Source organism: Apaloderma vittatum, unplaced genomic scaffold (genome assembly GCF_000703405.1).
Source record: "Apaloderma vittatum isolate BGI_N311 unplaced genomic scaffold, ASM70340v1 scaffold15735, whole genome shotgun sequence".
NCBI lineage: Eukaryota > Metazoa > Chordata > Aves > Trogoniformes > Trogonidae > Apaloderma > Apaloderma vittatum.
The window spans coordinates 32,591-53,487 of NW_009716646.1; the positions used below are offsets into that span (position 1 = coordinate 32,591).

At 40.1% G+C, this 20,897-nt stretch overlaps 1 protein-coding gene across 1 annotated transcript; it reads left to right on the forward strand.

The window, feature by feature from the left end:
* Positions 1 to 9,611: 9,611 nt before the first annotated feature.
* Positions 9,612 to 13,936, forward strand: KCNMB1 (potassium large conductance calcium-activated channel, subfamily M, beta member 1). The gene is made up of 3 exons (XM_009869622.1): positions 9,612 to 9,786; positions 10,965 to 11,163; positions 13,611 to 13,936. The coding sequence occupies exons 1-3, from the start codon at positions 9,650 to 9,652 to the stop codon at positions 13,878 to 13,880; spliced, it is 606 nt and encodes a 201-aa protein (XP_009867924.1). The 5' UTR covers positions 9,612 to 9,649; the 3' UTR covers positions 13,881 to 13,936.
* Positions 13,937 to 20,897: the final 6,961 nt, after the last annotated feature.

The following is a 20,897-nucleotide window of genomic DNA, read 5'->3' on the forward strand; positions in this document are numbered from 1 at the left end:
ACTCATGTCCAAGTATCTTATTCCATGAAAGCTTTACACTTCATCCTCAGCCTGCACTTTGTCAGCTTGGTGAACTGTGCAATACAGGGCTGAAAAAAACCAACCAACCAACCAACCAACAAAACCCTTTTCCTTTCATTGGCCAGTGATTGGCTGAGTTATACTTAGCTAATATATTGAGAACCTTTCATTATGAAATTACATTTCATTAACGTGTTTTGCCTTAGGGTAGTAGGAAAGGAAATATTGTTCCCATTCAACAGATGAGGAGCTGAAAGCCCCTCTTTCAGGTATAGTACAGATACTGAACAGACAAAGTTGCGAAAGATAAATTTACCCACTTCTAAGCAGACACCAACTTCACAGGTGAACACCATTACTCAAACCAGCCTCCCATTCTATGTTGGATAAGCATCTGTCCTGATTATTTAGCAATGCTTACACCTCCTAGCATGAGCCCAAGGTACCCGTACTGTTTTTCATTCTTTATTGCTTCAGACAGCCGCTGTTCTAAGTTCACAGGTCCAGGAAAGGCCTTATATTTGCTCCATGCCGTAGTTTAACCTGAACATGAGTCTATGTTCCTAGTAGCTTCTGTTTACCTAAAATCAGATACTACCTCAGTTTTGCAAAGACTCAGAGAGTCATCACAAGCAAGCAGCCACCACGTTGTGAAGTCAAAGGGTCAAGAAAACAATTCAAAATCCCTACTTGTTTACATGTGACAGGTTCTGAGGACTCTCTCAGCTTTCATGACACTAGTGAGCTATCAGCAAGTCCAGAAAATAGTTTATTAATCTAGTTACTTAAAAGGAAGCAGCTGAGTCCTAAAGTTTGCCTCTGCCCGATTTCGACATGCCAGCACTCAGGACACTCTCCTCCTTCCGACTCACATCGTTTTTAATATGTGACTGTTCCTTGCTCAAAAGCCACAGCTTCTCTTTATGATGCCCATTAAAAATGGCAATGTACTGCACTATGGATATGTTTCAATTAGGAAGGGGGGAGCTAATAACTTTGCGGGGCTCTCTGAAGATCCAAACAACTGTTCTCATTTCACAGCTCACTGATTCTTTAGAAGCACCAGAAAGTCCTGGAAATAAAATGGAAACATTAAACTGGCTCTGTCTCACAGCCATTAAGTTTTTCTTATGCTCTAACAGGAAAACAACCCTTATGGATGATCAGCTTAGAAAAATGGAATAAACAGTTCCGACCCACAAAAAACACTGTTTACCCCCTCTTTTTAACTCCTGAACTACTCTTTACACTAGAGCCAAAAGGGAGGTCACAGCTTGCAAATTCACATCACTCCTGCTCACCTGTGGACACTATTCATATAATCTGACTAAGACTTCCAGCAAGATCCCCCTGCTACCTAGGACAAGCTAATACCAAACAAGTCAGCTGCACCACAAAATAAGTTTAATTCGTGTGATGTCACAGCGACAAACTGCTCCATAGCACACGGGGCTAAACCACTCCCTTGAGCTTCCTTGGAGCTGCAGTCACAGCAAAGTCAGTTGGATTCCTTGGGAGGGTTGAGAGTCCTCTGCCCTAACACAGATCCGCAACGACCAGGCCCTACTGGCACCAAAAGGGAGCTGGAACAAAGCATTCTGCAGTGAAGATGGTGCACAGGGGACAGCAGTTTGAATAGTCATTACAGAGTAGTAGAACAAATAAACAACAGAAAAAAATCTTTTCCCCTGCCACTGCTGAAATGTTTACAGTCCCTTCATCTTGTTATTTACAAAGGAGAGCTAAAACCTTTATATGCTGATGTTTACACAGTTTCTCTTTCAGAGCCACATGCCTTCTCTCCCACATTTTTTTCCTCCACTAGCACTTACAGAGAAAATAACTCCTCAGAAATATTTATCTTAATTCTCTTTTAATTTCTCTGATAGCTTCTTGCAGTTCTGGAGACTGAGAATTGTAATTGTAGATACATCACTAACTCACAGGCACAGCAGTTTTTCCAAGTTGAAGCACTACTCATTTTTTAAAGAATTATGGAAAATTATCCCTCAAATTTAATTTATTTTGATCTTAGCCAAAGGGTTTAATACATCAGAATAGAATAACTGGGAAAGAAGACATTGAAAAGAAACTCGTTCAGATGCAAGTGGCTATCAGCACAGCACCTGCCCTTAGCACACTCACATTATTTTATTGGATTAGTTCTCTGAGAGCCAGCAGCCACCTGGACTTGCAAGTCTGCAGCGTACGTGAGAGGAAAAGAAGCACACAAAAGGCACTGGACTTGGAATACAGCTTCTGTCTAGTAAAACAAGTTGCCAGTGTGCCCCAAACCACACAGCCACAGCACACCGAGAAACTTTAAAGATGTAATCTCTGTTTTGCCTGCAGAATCCACAAGTTTTGTGTTAATTTTGCAGTAGAACTCCTTACTGCAGCAGTGAAACTGATCTGTGCATATCAGCTCTTGGTGATAAAGAGAGCAGGCAAAAGGGAGCCAGAGCTCAAGATTCACGAATTTCAGACAGCACGGATTACAGTGTTTTCTACCTTGACTCTTGAAATCACACAGGCCAAACATCACTTTTAATAAATTCCTCATTAAAAGTATGACTTTTGCCTGAGTCAGATCCTGCATCTTGAAAATATCCCAGCTTGGTGTTTAAATATGAAAAAATGATAGAAAATGCTACCAAATCAGATGACATTTTTATCTGGGAATAAGTTTGCTTCATAAGGCTCTTTTTCCAACCTTCAAATGTCATTCTTTAAATTTAGCCACATTGCTTCTCAAATATTAAAAAATTACTATGATCATAAATCTTTCCAATCTAGATGATAGTAGTAGGCTTCATCTAGCTTAGCTTTAAGTGTCTAACAGACAGTTACCAAAATCCAAGATAGCTTTGTGTGCTCTCTTCTGCATCAATAATAATAGAAAAGGTCCTTTTGGGAGAGATTCATCTGTTATCTTCAGACAGCATGAACTCTCTGAACATGTCAACTTCAAATATTTTACCAAAAGCAGGCCCAGAAGACCAGCTTAATCTGAAACAGCTAATTATTAGACACCTAAAGCAGGATCCTAGCCTTGTTTACAATGCTCGGAACACCCTTAATGGTTTTGCTGGATTAACTCATTTCAGTTCCCTTAGTCTCTCAAGAAAGTAGTTTTCCTCTCTCAAAACCAATGTGAAGCTCTGTACTAGGACTCATCTTTTCATATGTCCCAGAAGCAGACTGAGCTTTCTGGCCAGGGGAACATGCCAGGCACTAACGTATCCATGACACAATGGATGCTTCGCTCTTGTCTATAGGGCTTGGATGTACGGTCCAAATTTTAGCATCTCTTGCATCCAAACTGATCAAAACTAGTGGCAAAAAAGCATTCACACAGAGCTGTCAATAGCTTCGGTATGAGGAACTAAGAATCAGTACTACTGGTCATTGACACAGCCAATTCCATAAGTCTTACTCGAAAGACTTATCAAGATTTCTAAAATAAAAAGTAGCACAAAAGGAGCAGGACCACAACTTAAGATAAATCCACCGGGATATGAGGTAAAGGGCCCCTAGGGTATGAGAAAACTTGGCTTCTTCAGCTCTAGTTGGTCTTAGTATTGTGGCTTCCTGGTTTTCAGCAGTTAATCTCAAAAAGGACAGTGTTCTTTCATACCTTACCATTTATGGTTATGGAAAGCTTTGTAATAGGGAAACTAAGTTAGAAGTTCAGCCATAGCAAAGCAAACCCAGAGAAGTTCAGAAAAGGAAAAAACCATCCCTAATACAAATCCCTTTCAGCTCTAAGATCCACTACTATCCAAGTCTGCCATGTAACAGAATTTTTTTCATCAGAGAAAGAAGAATTTAATCAAAAACAGTAAGTATATTTTTAAGTAACCTTTTTTCCTTGGGAGCATGCAATAGCTTTAGGTTTTGAGAAGTACAGTGGTTTTGGAAGCCATAGTCTTCCTAAATCTGCAACACTATAGAGGACAGCCCATAACCTTTTTGTAGTGTGTGGGCTAAGTTGGTCTCTCTTTTGTAACTGGATGCAATCTGATTAATTCTCTACAATTATTAGCAAAAATAACAGTAATATTTTCAAAAATTACAAGCCCGCAGCCCATATGAAATCACAGCTTTTATTCATTTTAATGGTAAATACAGCTTTACTCTTAAGTGTTTCACAGCTTTGGGTGTTCAGCATTCATTTAGAGGCTGTGCCTGCCTACTTCTTAATTAAGTTAGAGAAGAATCAGGAACTTGAACTCTTTCAGGCTTCTCTGAAATCTGCTTTTAAATTGACTCATTCTGTGCATCCCTGTACTGAATAGAAACCAGAGAGAAGCACTCTAGAAAGATTTCAAAATTGCTGAACTAAACAAATAACATTTTTTTTTAAAAAAAAATCATGTTTAAAAGCTAACAGAATTAAACATCTGCATAGGGTTTTTTAAAAAGCTGACTTCTTTGATTCACTCTAGTGGCACTTCAGGTAAATAGTTCATTAATAAGGCTAAATGATACGACATATTTCATAAAACGAGTGCAGTTGTATCGTGTTACATGGTCAAAATCTTGCTGCCTTAGGTTTCCAAGACAGCTGCGTGAGTATATGGCAGAAACTTCTTTTCTGTGCCCATTTCCATCAAGGTTTAGCATCACTTTATTCGGTAACACACACAGTCTTTGTGGTGCCAGATGCACAGAATGCTTTGTAAGCAAAGGGTTCTTAATGATTTGCAGCGAACAAACCTGGTGTTACCTGGCCCCAGCACCACTGGCAAAAGCAGACTTGGTACCAGCAAGAACTGTGGATAAATGCTGGAGCAGGATGTGCAGGGCAGGGAGAGGGCAAGCAAGTGCCAATGCAAATGTAGTTTTGGCTCCAGGCCTGTCATGCCGGGTGTAAGCGGTGGGGCCAGAGGTGACAGAAGCAGGAGGGCAGAATTGAAACAGAAAGGAAGGAGGAATCTAAGCAGTGTTAAAATACTCGTGGGAACAGGTAGGCAAAGTGTGGGGAATCCATCTAATTCTACTCAGAGACAGTAGTAAACACGTAAGTGGTGCAGCTCTGCCACTGCAGTATAACCGGTACAGAGCTCACTTTTATAGATCTAAAATTTGTGCTGCCTTCCGATTCCCACACAAAGCACCTGGCCAGTAACCCGGCAACGATACTGTGCTGCTCTTACACACCCAGCAAGGCCACCAGTTTTTATGTTGTCCACACAAGGTGTTTTGAGAATCATAGAATTTCCTAGGCTGGAAGGGACCTTAGAGATCATTTAATCCAACCTCCCTGTCATGGACAGGGACGCCACCTCTCGACTAGACCAGGCAAAACATGGGGACCGAGCAAGAATCGAACCCACAACCTCGGTGTTGTCATTGTTGTCAGCACCGTGGTCAATCCACTGAGCTAACTGGCACCCCCTAAGGCAGCTATTGAGTTGGCACTTGGTAGGAGAAAGCAAATGACTATTTCATATGCAGAGGCAGTAGAGACCAAAGGGTTCAGGCCTCTTTAAAAGCACCTTGGTGATGCAAGTCATCTGCACCTCTAAAGCGCTCTTCTTAGTGTGTTTTAATACTAGTTCTTGATGCTCATCTGAAAGAAATACGCAAACATTCACTGGAAACTCACTATATGTTGTACATAAGCCAGGTCAAAAATAATTTACTAGCTCCCTGTTAATATTTATACCAACTTAAGTTTGAGAGAAGGGTTTAGCACCCTCCCTTCTGCAAGTGAATGAGATGGATTCATCAGTGCTATGAAACCTGCTGCATCCAAGCTAAGAGGAGCCTGGAACTTGAGAGAGAGGTCTCATCCGACCTCACAGAGGTCACAGCACTGGAAACTCCTCAAGAGGCGGAGGAGGAAGAGGCAGAGACTTCCTGCTGGGTATCAGACAAGTTTGCTAATCAAAACATAGCACTTTGTTCCAAACCTCAGCAGATGGCACCCCTAGGATTATCAGCAGCAGCTGTCAATGCAGTGATTATATATTGAAATTGCACAGCTAATGTACTGTATAATTTAACTAGACTGAAGAAGATTAGGGAGAAAGAACATTATGTAAAGATTCAGGGCATATATTTTCCTAATAATTATGGAAGCACTCCACAATCTTGAGTGCAAAAGATATTTAGACGTGCTCTCAAAGGCCAGACTAAACCCCATGTTATACACATCAACATCTTCCAACTGGAATATGCTCAGAGACTTCCTGGGCCAATCGAGTCCTCTGCAGTGCTTCATTTTTCAAAGATTTAATGATTTTGTCAAAGGAAACATTTAATTGGCTCTTTCAACACTCCTCCTAATGTACAATGACAGAGCTAGGAGACAGAAGAATTTTTATTGAGGAAAAAAAAAAACAACAACCCAAACCCCAACAACTTTTAAACAAGGGGGGCATTCCAGATAAGCATTTTTCTATATGTATACAGCATTGCTTCAGCTTGAAAGTCAGAAAATGCAGAATTTTTAGCACAAGAACATAAGAATATTTATATGTGAAAGGAAAAAAAAAAATCACATGGGTTTTCCTTCACTGACTTAGGTTTCATCCCAAATTATTCTGCACCTGCATGAAATAGTGTTACAGATTTTTCTAGTCTTCTAAATTTTAAAGCAGAAACAAGTGCACCAGGAATCATGTATTGCAGTTTTAGGAACCACATTTACAGTTAATCTGGTGCAGCAACACAACAATGACGTGAGCACCTCTGATTCACACTGCCTGAAGACCTAGCTGGTTATTTTTTATGTTTACAGAAGCACTCAGTGAGATATTTTTAGACAAATCTTTCTTGTTAACATTCTTTGCATAATTTAAATGTCCTTATTCTCTTTGGGGCGGAGCAGATATCTGAACTGGGGGAGCACAGGCAAACAGGGTCACCCAGCAGCCCACGCAGAGATCCAGGGTCAGGCAGCCCTGCTGGTGTCGGGATGGGGAACAACACTGCACATAATGCTGGGAAAACCTCTCAGACACTTATGAAAATTTCCAGTTTACACATACAAACTCCTTATGTGTCTCAAAAAGGGGAGTGTGGCAGTTTAAGATGATTAGGAAGGATGAGCTTACTGGCATTTCTGCTGTTTGTGTGGCTGGCATTCAAGCAGACTGATGGGGCAATTGCATATCTTATGGATTCTTTGGTTAATAGTCCCATATTTCTTGTTTTCCACGTAACAAGGGGTCTGGTTACCCCACTATCTCTCAGAGTAATGGGACAGCTATGCAAACATTATCCTTCACCTAATACTCAGGATATTAACAGCACTAACCCACGAGAAGCTTTCCACAAGTCACACTGGCAGCATCAATCTTTCACTTTTTCATTTTCCCACAAAACTAATTAAGGATTAATTACTGTTAGTGTATGTAACAATGTCTTGCTGACAATGCAGGTTTTCATTTGTCTGTCATTAACTTTGCACTGTGCTATATGGAACGGCCACTCAGCTGGCAGTTCCATTTTCCCCTTTATTCCATTTTCCACTCTGACCAAGCTGCACAACAGGTAAAGGAGAATCAGTTTAGTATCGATTGATCTTGAGGTGCTGTGCTGCACAGCATTCCAGTGTTTTAAGTACTTTGGATTTTTTTGTTTTTTAAATATGCTATTTCCATTTTCCCCTCCCCACAGAACTAAAAGAAACAACAGAAGTTTGAAGGAGCAGTCACTACTGACACATCCCCAAGTTTCCTTGCGGGCTGCACGTGCCTCTGTGCACGGTTCTATGCGAGTATGCAGGCACAGCATGAGCACGCTGACAGTGCTTGATACCAAAGGTTCTATTTATAACCCCATAGACTAAGAAAAAACACAATATGGCATTAATCAGGGGCATTAGCTCACATTCTGTATCATTTTGTTATCATGTCCTAGCAACTTCAAAATATATACTTTGAAAATTCTGTAACCAGCCCCGAGTTACGCTAAATGACCAGAGCTGGTTTACTGTCCGTGGGCATCTATATTTTTATAACAACAAAAATAATAACACCAAAATTCCAGTGTTATAGTCTAAACCCAGTAGTATTTCAATGTACAAATACTTTCTTCCTGTGACCATTAAACAGTCAAAACAAGGCACTTCTACCAGTGCAAAACAGAACTAACAGGAAAGAAAGCAACATTCATATGGTATTTACGTTATTTCTCCCCAAAGCTTCTGGTGTCTTTATCTCATCTCTCACCAAACTCAGTTACCACCCCCGGTAACACCACAGCTCTGCCTGGGATGGATGGTTAATCCGAAAAGCCTATTTGCTAACTTTGGCTTATGTTTGTTTTATACTGCACATAAACTTAGTTCTTGCTATTTGCTGCCTCGCTCAGCTGGACACAGGTGGGTTTAGGCAGGGCGCACACCATCCTGAAGGCACACAGCTAAAGCTGGAGTCCTGGGAACACACCAGCTACCACATGAAGCTGCAGACTGTTGTCTTGCACATGAGAAGAGCACTGATACCTGTTTCTGCATGTACGTAACACATCTTCCGTTTTTCTGCTCTGCTTTGATCCTTTTCCCCAGGAAACCCCACACAAATCTCGCAGGTCTTGTCATTTGCCATCACCATGACTTGCATCATGTTTTTCATTAACAAAACCCCACCAAACCCCTGCAAGCATTCAGTTACAGTTGTCAGTGCAGCAGACACTGGTGATGGGTTGTGACTGTTATGGCTTGTATATTAAACCTATACATCCATCAAAATGATTTAATAGCATATGGATTCACAGCAATTATTTTGAGATTCTCTTTATCTGAGCATTAGCAAGATTATTTGGAACACTACTTAGCAAGGGCGTGGGGGGAAAACGTCAGTCACCCCTGAGCTCAGGCTCTAGCAGCCGAGTTCCCCTCGTGTTACACCAACATTTCACGGGTTGCACTCCCCCATTAGTGCCAGCAGTGGTCCTTCCCCCAGCTTGTGGTTTTAATTGCTGTGTTTTCTAATCCCGTTCCACTGTGTTTAATGGCATCGTACTACTTCTGTTGACAAAGACACAGCTCTTCTCTGTTATTTGGTTAGACACCAAGTTTTTAGCATCCCCAAATGAACAGGAACAGAAAACAAAAATGCATATTTGGAATCAAACTTCTCAAATTCTAAATTTTAAGTTATTTGAGCTTTTGAAATAAGAAAACTACACTTCATACTAACTTAGAAGAAAAGGCATAAAGGAAAAATGATTCTACTGTGGCAAGATTTTCCCTTCATGTAAGCTTTACCAAGACACAACACAATATCTCTCACTTCAGAGAAGTAGCAACATAAAACAGACCGAGTTAAGGCTGAAGACATGAGGCTGCTAACAGAACTTTTCCCCAAAGGTAACCAGGTGTTCCTACCCCATCTCCTAAGTTCCCCACACATACACTTTTCAAAAGTACTATATGGTAAACATAAGAAAGTTAAAAACAAGAAAAAGTCTGCTGATAATGAAAAAACACAGTAACTCTTATAAATTCTAGTTTTTGCAAATATGGGACAGTTCCTCCATGGGATATGTTATATTTCAGAAACTTATTACGCAACTGTGATACCTGTAGCCAAACCTAGTTAAGTTTTTCCTCTCTCTTTTGTATTGTATTTTGTATCAGAAAGAGACTGTTCAGATTTCACAACTCTAAATCATGTTGGGAAAGAAGTTAGTGACTGCACAGAAGCGAGGGGAGACAAGAGCCCTGTGCCTGGGCCTGGGCATGGTCGCATGCTCCATGATGATGTACTTCTTTATTGGGATCACTATTGTGCCATTCTACACTAAAAGGTAAGAACAGCCACTTGCTTATGAATAAAAAGCTATTTCTTTGTCCTGTCAGCATCAAATACAATTATTATAACAGTGGCAAAATACATGTTAGCACATTGTACAATAAATAAATGGTAGGTTCTTGAAGAGCTCATAAGAATTTAAGACAGAAGAAAAGAAAAAGAAAAGTGAGCAAAAAAGTCATCAAGCATTTACAGGTAAGCACAAGCAAGAGGGAATGGATCATCTTTGGGGCTAGAATTAGAACAGACTAAATAAAAAACTTCTACTACGAAAACGTGTATAATGAAAACCCACCATGCTTATCAAAGCTTGATAATGGAAAGCTAAGTCTTGCATAAACAGAAGAAAAAAATGAAAAAGAAAGAAAAAAGCTTTTCCATGTCCAGGAGGGCATGTTGGTTTTTAATAAAATTATACAAATATGAACAACAGAAGTCACAGTAAAATTGCTCAGTCAAGAACCTGTATCTTCCAAATCAACCATTATGAGAAACGAACACCTTCAACAGCCTAGTCTACCACAGCAAACCTTGCAGTACGCAATGAATGCGAAAGATGTTACTATTACTCACATTTATTTCATTTTTCAAGTTCTGCCTCCACACACAAAATCAATTTGCAAAAGAAAAAAAAGTAACAAGACAGAGTGCAGCTTGTTTTCATGCTTGAAGATTTTGATAGAGAAAGAAAGCACATCCACCTCCCTCTTGCCAAGAGCACCTTAAAGTTCAAAAAATGTTTGAAAAACATTATCCTTAAAGCAGAGTAATTCACATTATTTATTTTCCAGGCTCCCGATTACATTACTAAAAACCACATACCTGTAAAAAAGATTAGTTTCCTAAGAACAGGAGCAAGACTCTTTCTTCACTTTTTTTGTCACCAAAGTGTGCTGCTGTAAGCAAAAACTTACCATGTTATCAGTAATAAAAAAGAGTAACTCCTGAGAAAAAGGGGTAAGTAACAGCAAATAATGAGCTTTTGCCAGACAAAAATGCTGCTACTTGTTCATGCGAAAGGTCCATGTGAGAAAGAAAAAAGGGGAAAACCATGAACTCCACCCATGCCACTACTTGGAGCCAGCACACACAAAGCTGTGTCCCCAGCATGCAACTCCTGGCAGGTGTTGCTCGTGCATTGAAAAGTAACACTTTGGGGTTTGTTTCTTGCAGCGTTTGGACAACAGAAACCATGTGTAAGGTACTCAAGGCCAACATCAAAGACCAAGAAGTCCCCTGCTCAAACAGCGAAGGCTCGGAGGATGAGGACATCTTTCCTTATCCCTGTCTCCAGGTGTGGGTTAATCTGACAGCCTCAGGGCAAGAGGTTATGCTGTATCAGACTGAAGACACACTGGAAAGAAATCCTAAGGTACTTGCTATGCAAATAATTACTCTCTGCAGCAATTTAACACCTTTGAGGAGAAGTGGTGATTGTTTTTTGAACCAAGCAGCATAATAAGAGTAGGAGTTGTTTATCTCTTACATGTTAATGTTTGTGCTTAGAGCAAGGCATTTTTAAAGCGTTCCGGAAATTAGACAGTTTGGGATTTTTGTTTTAAACATTACATCAAATATTAAGTTAATACTTGTTAAGGAATTACACCAACTGAACATGAATATTTAACAGTTTTGAACATTAAAAATATGTAAGTCTCCAAGGTGAAGAGCAATGGTAAGAAATAGTTTATAAGCTGTGTGGTTTGCTCAGTTCCTTGTTGAATTATCACAGGAGAGACCTGAAGCTAAAAACTGTCCAAAGTAAGAACACAAATCCCAATTTTACTTCCATTTTAGTCACGTGATAGGAAACAGAGAATAAACAAAGCAAATAAGGGGATACGAGGGCGCTGTTGGGAGCATGATGCACATTTTAGAAAGAAGAAACAAATCACTCATTTTGCAAGCTGATCACCCAGAAAACTCTTTGGTCTTTGGTTTGATATGCAACTGTTTCTGGCCAGCATGGCAGCAGAAACCTGGGCTCTTGGAAGAAGCAATAGCACTGTGGGAAGCACCTGCGTAACACAGAGATGGTGGTTGTTGCAGAAAAGGTCCCTTGGTCAGTTGTTTTAGTGATGTGTTCCCTAGAGGATTAGCACAGACCACAGGTGGGACAGAAACATGTGTGCACAATATTAATCTAGTTTTAGAAACATGTGAAACATTAGGGGAAACAAAAAATTGGGTTTCATCCTTCTGTTCTTGCTGTCGCAAGGAAGGTCAGGTTCAGCTCAATTCCAAAACCACAACAATTTCAGAGGCCTTACTCCAGCTCATTCTTGAAGTACACATAAGGTGGAATTCTTGTCTCGGATCCTCAAGACTGAAGCACTTTCAGAATCCAAAACAAGCATGCTTGGACTAAGGCATGTGATCATAAGGGAGGTGATCATGCCCCTGTACTCGGCACTCGTGAGACCGCACCTCGAGTACTGTGTCCAGTTTTGGTCACCACAGTATAAGAAGGACATCGAGGTGCTGGAGCGGATGCAGAGAAGGGCAACAAGGCTTGTGAGAGGTCTGGAAAACATGCCCTACGAAGAGCGGCTGAGGGAACTGGGTTTGTTTAGTCTGGAGAAGAGGAGGCTGAGAGGAGACCTTATTGCCCTCTACAACTACCTAAAAGGAGGCTGTAGTGAGGCTGGTGCTGGTCTCTTCTCTCTAATTACTAATGACAGGATAAGGGGAAATGGCCTCAAGTTGCATCAGGGTAAGTTTAGATTGGATATTCGGAGGAAGTTCTTTCCTGAACGAGTGGTGAGGCACTGGAACAGGCTGCCCAGGGAGGTGGTGGAGTCACCAACCCTGGAGGTGTTTAAAAAAAAAAGTAGATCTAGCACTTGAGGCTGTGGTGTAGTGGTTAGGTGTGCTGGGATGAAGGTTGGACTAGATGATCTTCAGAGGTCCCTTCCAACCCCGAACATTCTGTGAGTCTGTGACTAAAAGTGCTCAAGTTCTTCAAGAAGTCATATAGATTGGAGTTTCACACAGTGCAAGCTAGTGCCTACCTTTATCGTGACTATCTCAGGGAAAGCTACATACATGAATGGAGAAAGCAGAAATTATCCACTGTAGATTGAAACAAGAGTCTTGTTCACTGCAAAAGGAGGCGATTGGCTGATTTCCTACCTACTGTTTGCATACTACAAGTAGAAGCCTTTAGGTCAGGAATCCCTTTCCACCTTGACCAGTTTCCAGCTTAAGACACTCAAGTGTTATTATGCATGCAAAATATATTGCAGAGAAGAAATGGTTATGAGCATCTCAAATCCAAGAGTATTTCCACTTAAGACTAAGTTTCTTTGTGTTATTGCTACAGATCAATACAGTTCTGTGTTATAAGGACAAGTAGGAAGTCTGCAAAAGCTATACTGTCCTCTTACTTTTCTGCTAGTTACAACCAGACATACACAGTGAAGCACCCTTTTTTTTCTGCACACTGACAAGCCAGTTGTGAACTTCTGCCCAGCTAACACATTGCTGCTGTGGTGGTGCCTAGAAGCTCTGTTAGGATTCTGAGCATGGCACTGTAAGTGGCAGTCTCTGAGAGTGCAGTTTTATTTTAGGCACATATGTATTACTGGTTTCCAATAATATTACTCTAATTTGTCAATCTGCAGACTGAGGGCACACTGTCAGAAATAAGGAAGCATTGCAAATGGGTTATGGGCATAAGGAAACCAAGATGATGGAATGCTATCCATACCACAGAAGTTTTTGTCAGTACTAGCATGTTTGTTTTACTCAATCTGACGTAACTACAAACCTTGTGTTAGAGTATCTGTTATAACAAATTGCCCTGATTTCTTATTCCAGTGCTCATACGTCCCAGGCAAGTCAGAGAACTCTAAAGAAGTTAAAGCACGAATAGAAACAATTGCAAGCAATTTCAGAAAATACCAGACTTTCCCGTGCTACTATGACCCAGGAGGAACACAGACCAATGTCATTTTAAGCAGACTTTACCCCCCAAAAGGTCTCCTCTTTGCTTTCCTTTGGCCTACCCTCTTGTTTACTGGTGGATGTCTGATTATTGTTCTGGTAAAAATTAGTCAGTATGTTTCTGTTCTTTCTGCTTGGCAGTAGAAAATAAATAGCTAGCACAGATTGTTGCAAGATATTAAAGTGCCTTTGTTCTCCCCATCTTTATCTGTATTTCAAAAAGTTTTTGCCAATGGGATGAAAAGGGAAGAGATCTTGTTTTGTTAGCTCACCAAAATCTGAGGCAGGTATATCGCAACTGCTTAAAAATACAGTAATCGTTCAGAGACGGAGGATACCTGCTGAAGCAAAGGAGATGAACACGGTAGCTGGAAATAGGCAGAGAGGTTTACTTAACAGGCTTTGTCAATGCTTTTCTCCAAATTTCACTTTTCAGCAATTTAAAGAGTCTCCAGTTTGCTGGAGACTAGATCATGCTTACGACTACTTTACATTCAGTCCAGCAGATCAGTAGCCCTCCCGCCTCGCTCTCAGCTCTGGGATGAACGCAGGTTGGATGTTGCTCTGTCTCCTGGCAACAGTTTCTGCTGTCCCACTCACTCCCGAGTCAGTAGCTTGTCTCCCAAGAGCAGAAGCTCTCGAAATTGCTGAGCTCAAAACTCAGCACGAAGCATGAAGACACCAGGAGCTCCTTCCAACCTTGGCTTCCCAAGACCACCCCTGAAAGTCACAGCCTCCTCACCTCCCTGGTCACAGTTATCCCTGATAGCAGCAGACAAACATTTATTCCCAGAGTGCAAGCTGTGTCTCCAGATTTGCCTCGAGCAAAAATAAAACAAGTCTATTACACGAAAACAGTTATTTCCCTCCAACATATACACATTGCAAGTACATAAAGAAAATCCTTACACAAATTTTGTCCTACAGTGAAGTAACATTTCCTATTTGGGCAGGAGATATTCCAAGTGAAAACACCCAGTGCAAGGAGTGGGGGGGATATCCATCAAAACAAACAAACTAAATCCACAACCAACCCAAACACACAAACAAATCTACATACAAATCGGGAAACTCCATTGTTTTGATTCTCGCCAAACTCAGTTTCCTCTCTTGACCAAGGGAAACAGGATTTAAATACAAAAAGCCAAACAGTTTAATGTAGAAAACAAACACATAAAATGTATAGGCACTACAGAAGTACAGAATTCTGTTCTTGTTTTTAAATAATACTTTGCCCATGTATACAGTGCTGGTTGTTTTCTACATTTTTGAGAAAGTTTAATGTTAAAGTCATATATATTATTTTTGCTTCTCACTTGCACTTTCTCTTAAAGTCATAAGTAAGTGTTCTAACACAATGTCAGGTTGCTGAATTACTCGAGCTTTTGTAAACATTTTTCTATCCTTTTTCCATCTGAAAAGTTGTAATTCACTGGAGAGTGAAGTTTCAATAACACTCTCTATGCTTCTTACAGCCACACACAAGGAAGCTATATACGCTTTCGGGGGCTTTGTTTGATTGGTGTTTTTTTTTTAATATTATTGGATTATACCATCAAGTCTACAATAAATCTGATAAACAAAATGGCATTTTTCTGCTATCCAATAAAAGCAGTGACTACCACAGTGACAGATGTACACCGTTCGCTTTCTCAAGGCAGAGTAGATCAACAAGGTATATATTAACGCATTAGAACTCCTGCCAGGGGAAGAGAAGTGGCAGCACAAGCAGCTGGAGATTAAATTCATACTTGAAATCCATATGTCTACACAGAGCTTTCACCAGCATCGATGCTTAGACCATAGTAATTGTGCTTGGATCAACTGGAACATGCAAAGAACACAGGAAGAACGAGAACAGATGTTAGAACCTGATGAATACTTCTGTTGTACAGGCCCTTTGTATGTCTATATGAATAACATTGTTTTGCTGAAACTATTAAAAGTCTTATTTTGCAAGTGCTGGGCACAGTCTCTCATAGGTAGATTTTTGTTCTTGATGCCAAATAAGGTTTGGATGTAGTGATTCTACTGTTGAAAGATGAAAAAGAACGAAAGCTCCTACACTATTCTGCAGGGATCCACCATTTCTCCTATGTAAAAAAAAAAAAAAAAAAAAAGCCAAAACCAAAAACCCTAAACAAAACAGACTGCAAATGGTTGTAAAATGAAGTTTTTTCCCATAAATGGGAAGCTGTTTTTTTTCTGGATGAGGTAGATCCATCTTTCATCAGCTTTTATTATCACCTTTCTCCAACTCTGATGAAGTAGAGACAATAGCAGCTTAAGTGGAACCAATGGGACACTGATTTGCCGCCTGTGAGTCACTGGCATGTTCTCAATATACGTGAAGAACAGCAGGTACCTCTGGCAATTTTGATTTAAGTGTCCTGGCTAACTGGTGCTACTTTTATTACCTGGTCCTCAAAGCAGCAGCAGGGCAGTTAACACAGAGAAGACTGGTCCCCAAAGATTCCTCACTCATTCCACAAACCCACTGTACTTGACAACAAAATACCTTCCCTCTGAGTAACTGCTGTTTTCTTCTTAGTTTTGGGGGAGTTATTTGTTTGTTTGGGATATTTTTGTATTGTTTGGGGGGGTTTGTTTGGGTTTTTTTTTTAATAAGGAAATGAGGGAAAGCTTAACAAAACCAATTTGGGATCTTGAAACTATTCACAAGCCATACAAAATAATTCACAGCTTTCACTTTTGGTAATTTCCATAACAAAAACCAGCATTTAAGGTTAGCTGGATGACTCCAAATTTACAAGTTGGCTTGAAGTTCAAAGGGTTTTAATAAAGGAAAAATAATTGGAAGTATTGATTGGAAGCAGTTAGCCTTTGTTCACAATAAAAAGAGTTGGTGGTGGGCACAAAGGCTGTAGGCAGCCATACAAACCCCACGCAAAACCCAAGCTGGTGTATAAGCACACAGCTTCTCTCGGTCAGAAGGTGAAATTGGGAATCATCCGAGACATTCCTCAGAAGCTTGAGGGCACAAGGGAAACACCAGAGGATCTGCAGAGCAAACTGCAGTTTTCTCTTCCCCTCCTGAAGTGTTTGTAAACCACTCAGAACGCATGCAGGCTTTGGGGGTTTTGTTGTGGCTGTTTAGTTCTCCTTGAGCAAGTTTTATTTTACTGTGCTGCTGTAAGACTTAAGTGTCAGCTTTGATGAATATGTTATATTGGGGAGTTGCATACTGGATGGTTTTTCTCCTTTTTGACCCCAATTCTCCACACTCTCAAGAACACTGACAGAAAGGAAAAATATGGCAACGATCAGATAGAGGTGGCCTATACTCAACTTCCAAATAAAATAGTCAGTGAAATACAGCTTAAAGAAAGCGTCCATTTATTACTATGCTCCTCTAGAAGAAATAACATTAAAATAAATTGTCAAAAATTGAAGGACTGACAAGCTGTTCTTTCAAAGGTTCCTAAAAATATCTATATGACCCTTGAAGAAATTCAAGTAGTCTCATTACAGCCTGCACTTCTTTCCCTGTAAGTCTCATATGACATTTGCACAGAAATTAAGCTATTATATGGGTAGAAACACTCACACTGCAATACCCAGACCAGAACAAGTATGTTCTGTTTTCTCTTTGATCACATACCTGTATCCATAATAAATCCAAAAATCTGAGGTTATCTTTGCTAGATACGCTTCACTGTAATTACTTTATCTGGGAAAACCAACTTTTTAAGGATGCACTTTTTACTTCTTTCCTCTTAGAATTCCAGGCAGATTTTCAGAAAAGCTCAGCATGCTAAACAAGCTATTCTGCATTCAGCACCAAGAGCAAGTAAGGAGAGCACCTGAAAATACTTCAATTTCAGCAAAAGATAATACAAGATTAATATTAGAGAGGGGGAGCAGGGGAGAGAGTTGTCTGTAAGGCTCTGTATCTCTCCAGTAAGGTTCCTTTACCACCCTTGGAACAAGATGATCTGAATAAAGTAAATATAGGCTATTTAAGGCCATTTTTATATAAACTCTTTAGTCTTTAAATAATTTCATTCATATGCTTTGAAGTCTAATGAGAGGGTACAATACATTAAAAAGGTGTCTCTAATAAAAGCTCAAAGAGAAGTTGAGCAAAAGAATCATGTTTGATGCAGCTATTGGTTTACAGTTTGCTAAAACACTGCATAAATTTCTCTCAGACGGAACATTTCAAAACATGGAACATGTTTGTTGTAATGTAAATAAATCTTGACTTCTTTTTGGAGGCTACTCTTGATAATCACGTGTACCCTAAGTTGAGGTGGTTGTCAGCCTCGGCATCCTGAAATCACAGGACCAGATTTTAAGCTGAGTCCACAGAAAATAATTATCACCTCTTGGTTCATTAAGCTGCTGCAATGAACAAATGCCTCCAATTAATTATTCTACATAAACTGGCAGAAAGATGATGACTGAACAGACCTTGAAATTGAATTACCTCCTGATTTGTAGGGAGGAAATCTCCACAACCATGGGTGAATCCTGCATACCCAGAATAATGTGAAGCCCGTCTCTACTGCAGCCTATAAAATACACAGCTAGGATGAAACAGAGAAACAATATGGTAAATAAACTATCCAGCCTGTCTGGAGCTTTGGCACCACAGCTTCTGCCCTTCCTGCACTTTTTTTTTTTTTTAAAAAAAAGAACACATTAAATTTGTCACTTAGAGGTACTGTTGTGTGAGTAAACATTTGCTGCCTTAAACATACTGTTAGTTTTCTCTATGATCCTGAAGCCAGGGACAGGAATAGAGGAATCAACCTCCTTTTATCCCTGTCTGTCGATGGCTGGAGAACCCAGGTGTGTGGCTACCAAGGGAGACCTGAACTCCTAAAGGTGAGGGAATCAAGGGAGTTCACTGCTGAGATCACAGAAACAGCTGATCAAGATTCTTCTTTCTCCAGCGCTGGTCTCATCACATCAAACTTTGGTTTGGACTTGATGAGAAAGAATAGCTTGCCTTCTGATGGAATGCTTGCATGGTTGTTTGAGGGGTTTTGGTTTTGTGCTTTTTAAGCCTTCCACAAATGCACTTTTATCAGACAGATTATGACAACAGAAATTACATCTGTATGGGAAATCCTATATCAAGCAATTCATTCATAATACAGCCTTGAGGCAGCTGCGTGAAGATACACATTAATACAAGTTGTAAAACATAACGGTTTTAGCCTGCTTTCTCACAGATAAAAATTTGGAAAGTCTCCATTGTTCCATTTATAGCTACTGCTATTCCCTTCTAAAGATGCCACAATGGTTCTTCATGCCTCACTAGTGGACAGAAAACAATTCCTTGCATTTTCAACTGCTTTCAATAAAGCAACAAAATAGCACCAATGAAGAGAGCTTTTAAAGGTTTTAAAATAAATATGGTACAATCATTCAAGTTACCTGAACTTGAATTATGTATCATTTACTCTTCAAGAAGTAACATGGTAATGTGAAGACTCAAGATACTACAAGCAAATTCAAGCAGACCCACACACCCCAAGAAAAGAATTTGGGGTTCTTTATGATCAGGTAAAAGCACTATTTATTGTTTGATTCTTGCCCAAACTCCATACAGGCAAATAATTTAGACTGGAAGAATTTACTTGTCCAACCAACTGCAGACATTCCTGGCAGGTTCTATTCTGTAAAGTTGTAATAGTGCTGGTCTCAGGAGTCTATTCCAGAATATTAGTATATGCTGGCAACATCCCACAAGCAAACGCAGCTTTATTCACCCCAAAATGGCCCCTCCAGGGGTACTTGTGTATTTTTTGAATGAGTTCAGTTCTTGTAAGTGTGCCCTACTGTCTGTGCTGCACAGGATCTCTTGGGTTTGCTCTTCATGTAGCAATGTACATTAAAAGACTGGATCTGCCGTTGGAGGTGAGGAAAGGGGAAATGAAGTTCTGGCTCAGACGTGAGCAATGTATATAAACTCCTCCACGCTGTAAGCTGCTCCACCTGCAGTGCTCTGAGCATTGGCTCAGGAAAAAGCATCGCTTGTACAACAGAGCAATGAGAAACAAGTCAGCTGTGCTCTTACCGCTGATTTCAGCAGAAGCTTCCAGTATTTAATTGACTCATAGCTGACTTACTGACTCAGTGGCAGCTTCAGGCCAAGGCTGCCAAGTGACTCCTCATTTTAACCACAGGTCAAGGAGGCACTGAATGCAGATGAGCAAATTCCAGTCCTGGTCACATCTGCCTCCCAGAAGTCATATACTAAGTTGAGTTCAGAAAAGCACAAAACTATGTGGTCTTTTTAACAGCTAAAACATCAGTTGTGTTTCCAAGGTGTTTAAATATGCACTATAGAACCAGCAACAGAGAAACCTGCAAAGAGAGGGGAATTAACAGAGAGGGGGAAATAACAGAGAGAGATGCGGATTACACTGAACCGGTGAGGCAGACCGAAGCAGAGAACAGGCTTTAAGGCAACAGAATCGAGAAATTGTGTCGATAACATCATGCTATTAGTCTCATAAATCAGGCTTAATGTAAGAGGATAAAAAAAAAGCAGATGCTGCAGTAGATATTACTACAGTATAAACACATTTATGTAAAGTTAATGTGGAGTAAAGAGTTAGCAACATGCTTGAGTGATGAACTGTGTTGAAAAAGCCAAAACATTACAAACTTGTTTCAGAATGACAGTTATCAAGGTTGCTTAAAGCTATTAAAACAATCATAAATATTTCAGTTAGTATTAAAAGAATAGCTAAAGTGCATTTAATATCAGCAAACATATGCCACCTGCATGACAGAAGCGTTTTGTTAAGTTTTTTTTTCCCCCCGAAACATTCTCTAGACAATATTGTGCCTAGGAGCCAGATGTATTCAAAAGCATAAAAGTATTTTGCCTGGACTAAAGAGAACATGAGCACTGTGGAGGTTCTGGAAATCTTTAAGAGACATACAAGAACCGTAGGCTTGATCATAAAGGTCATGTAACACCTTCACCAATACACTCCTCTCTCTGACCGGCAAAAGCCCTCTACTACTAATATTTGTAGGTGAGTGTTTTGGGAATGTACAATTTAGGTTATTTTAAAGCAAGTTGGGGTTTTTGTGATAGTGGTTTTGGACGAAAAAAGAAAGGAACCTTTCAGGCGAGGTAAGACATAAAAATATGTATCTCTTGTTGCCTAATAGACA

Excerpts from the sequence above, each read along its gene's own strand:
- KCNMB1 (XM_009869622.1), top strand. The coding sequence starts at position 9,650 with ATGTTGGGAAAGAAGTTAGTGACTGCACAGAAGCGAGGGGAGACAAGA. Across the intron at positions 9,787-10,964 it reads GTGCCATTCTACACTAAAAG|CGTTTGGACAACAGAAACCA; the intron begins GTAAGAACAGCC and ends TGTTTCTTGCAG. Across the intron at positions 11,164-13,610 it reads CACTGGAAAGAAATCCTAAG|TGCTCATACGTCCCAGGCAA; the intron begins GTACTTGCTATG and ends TTCTTATTCCAG.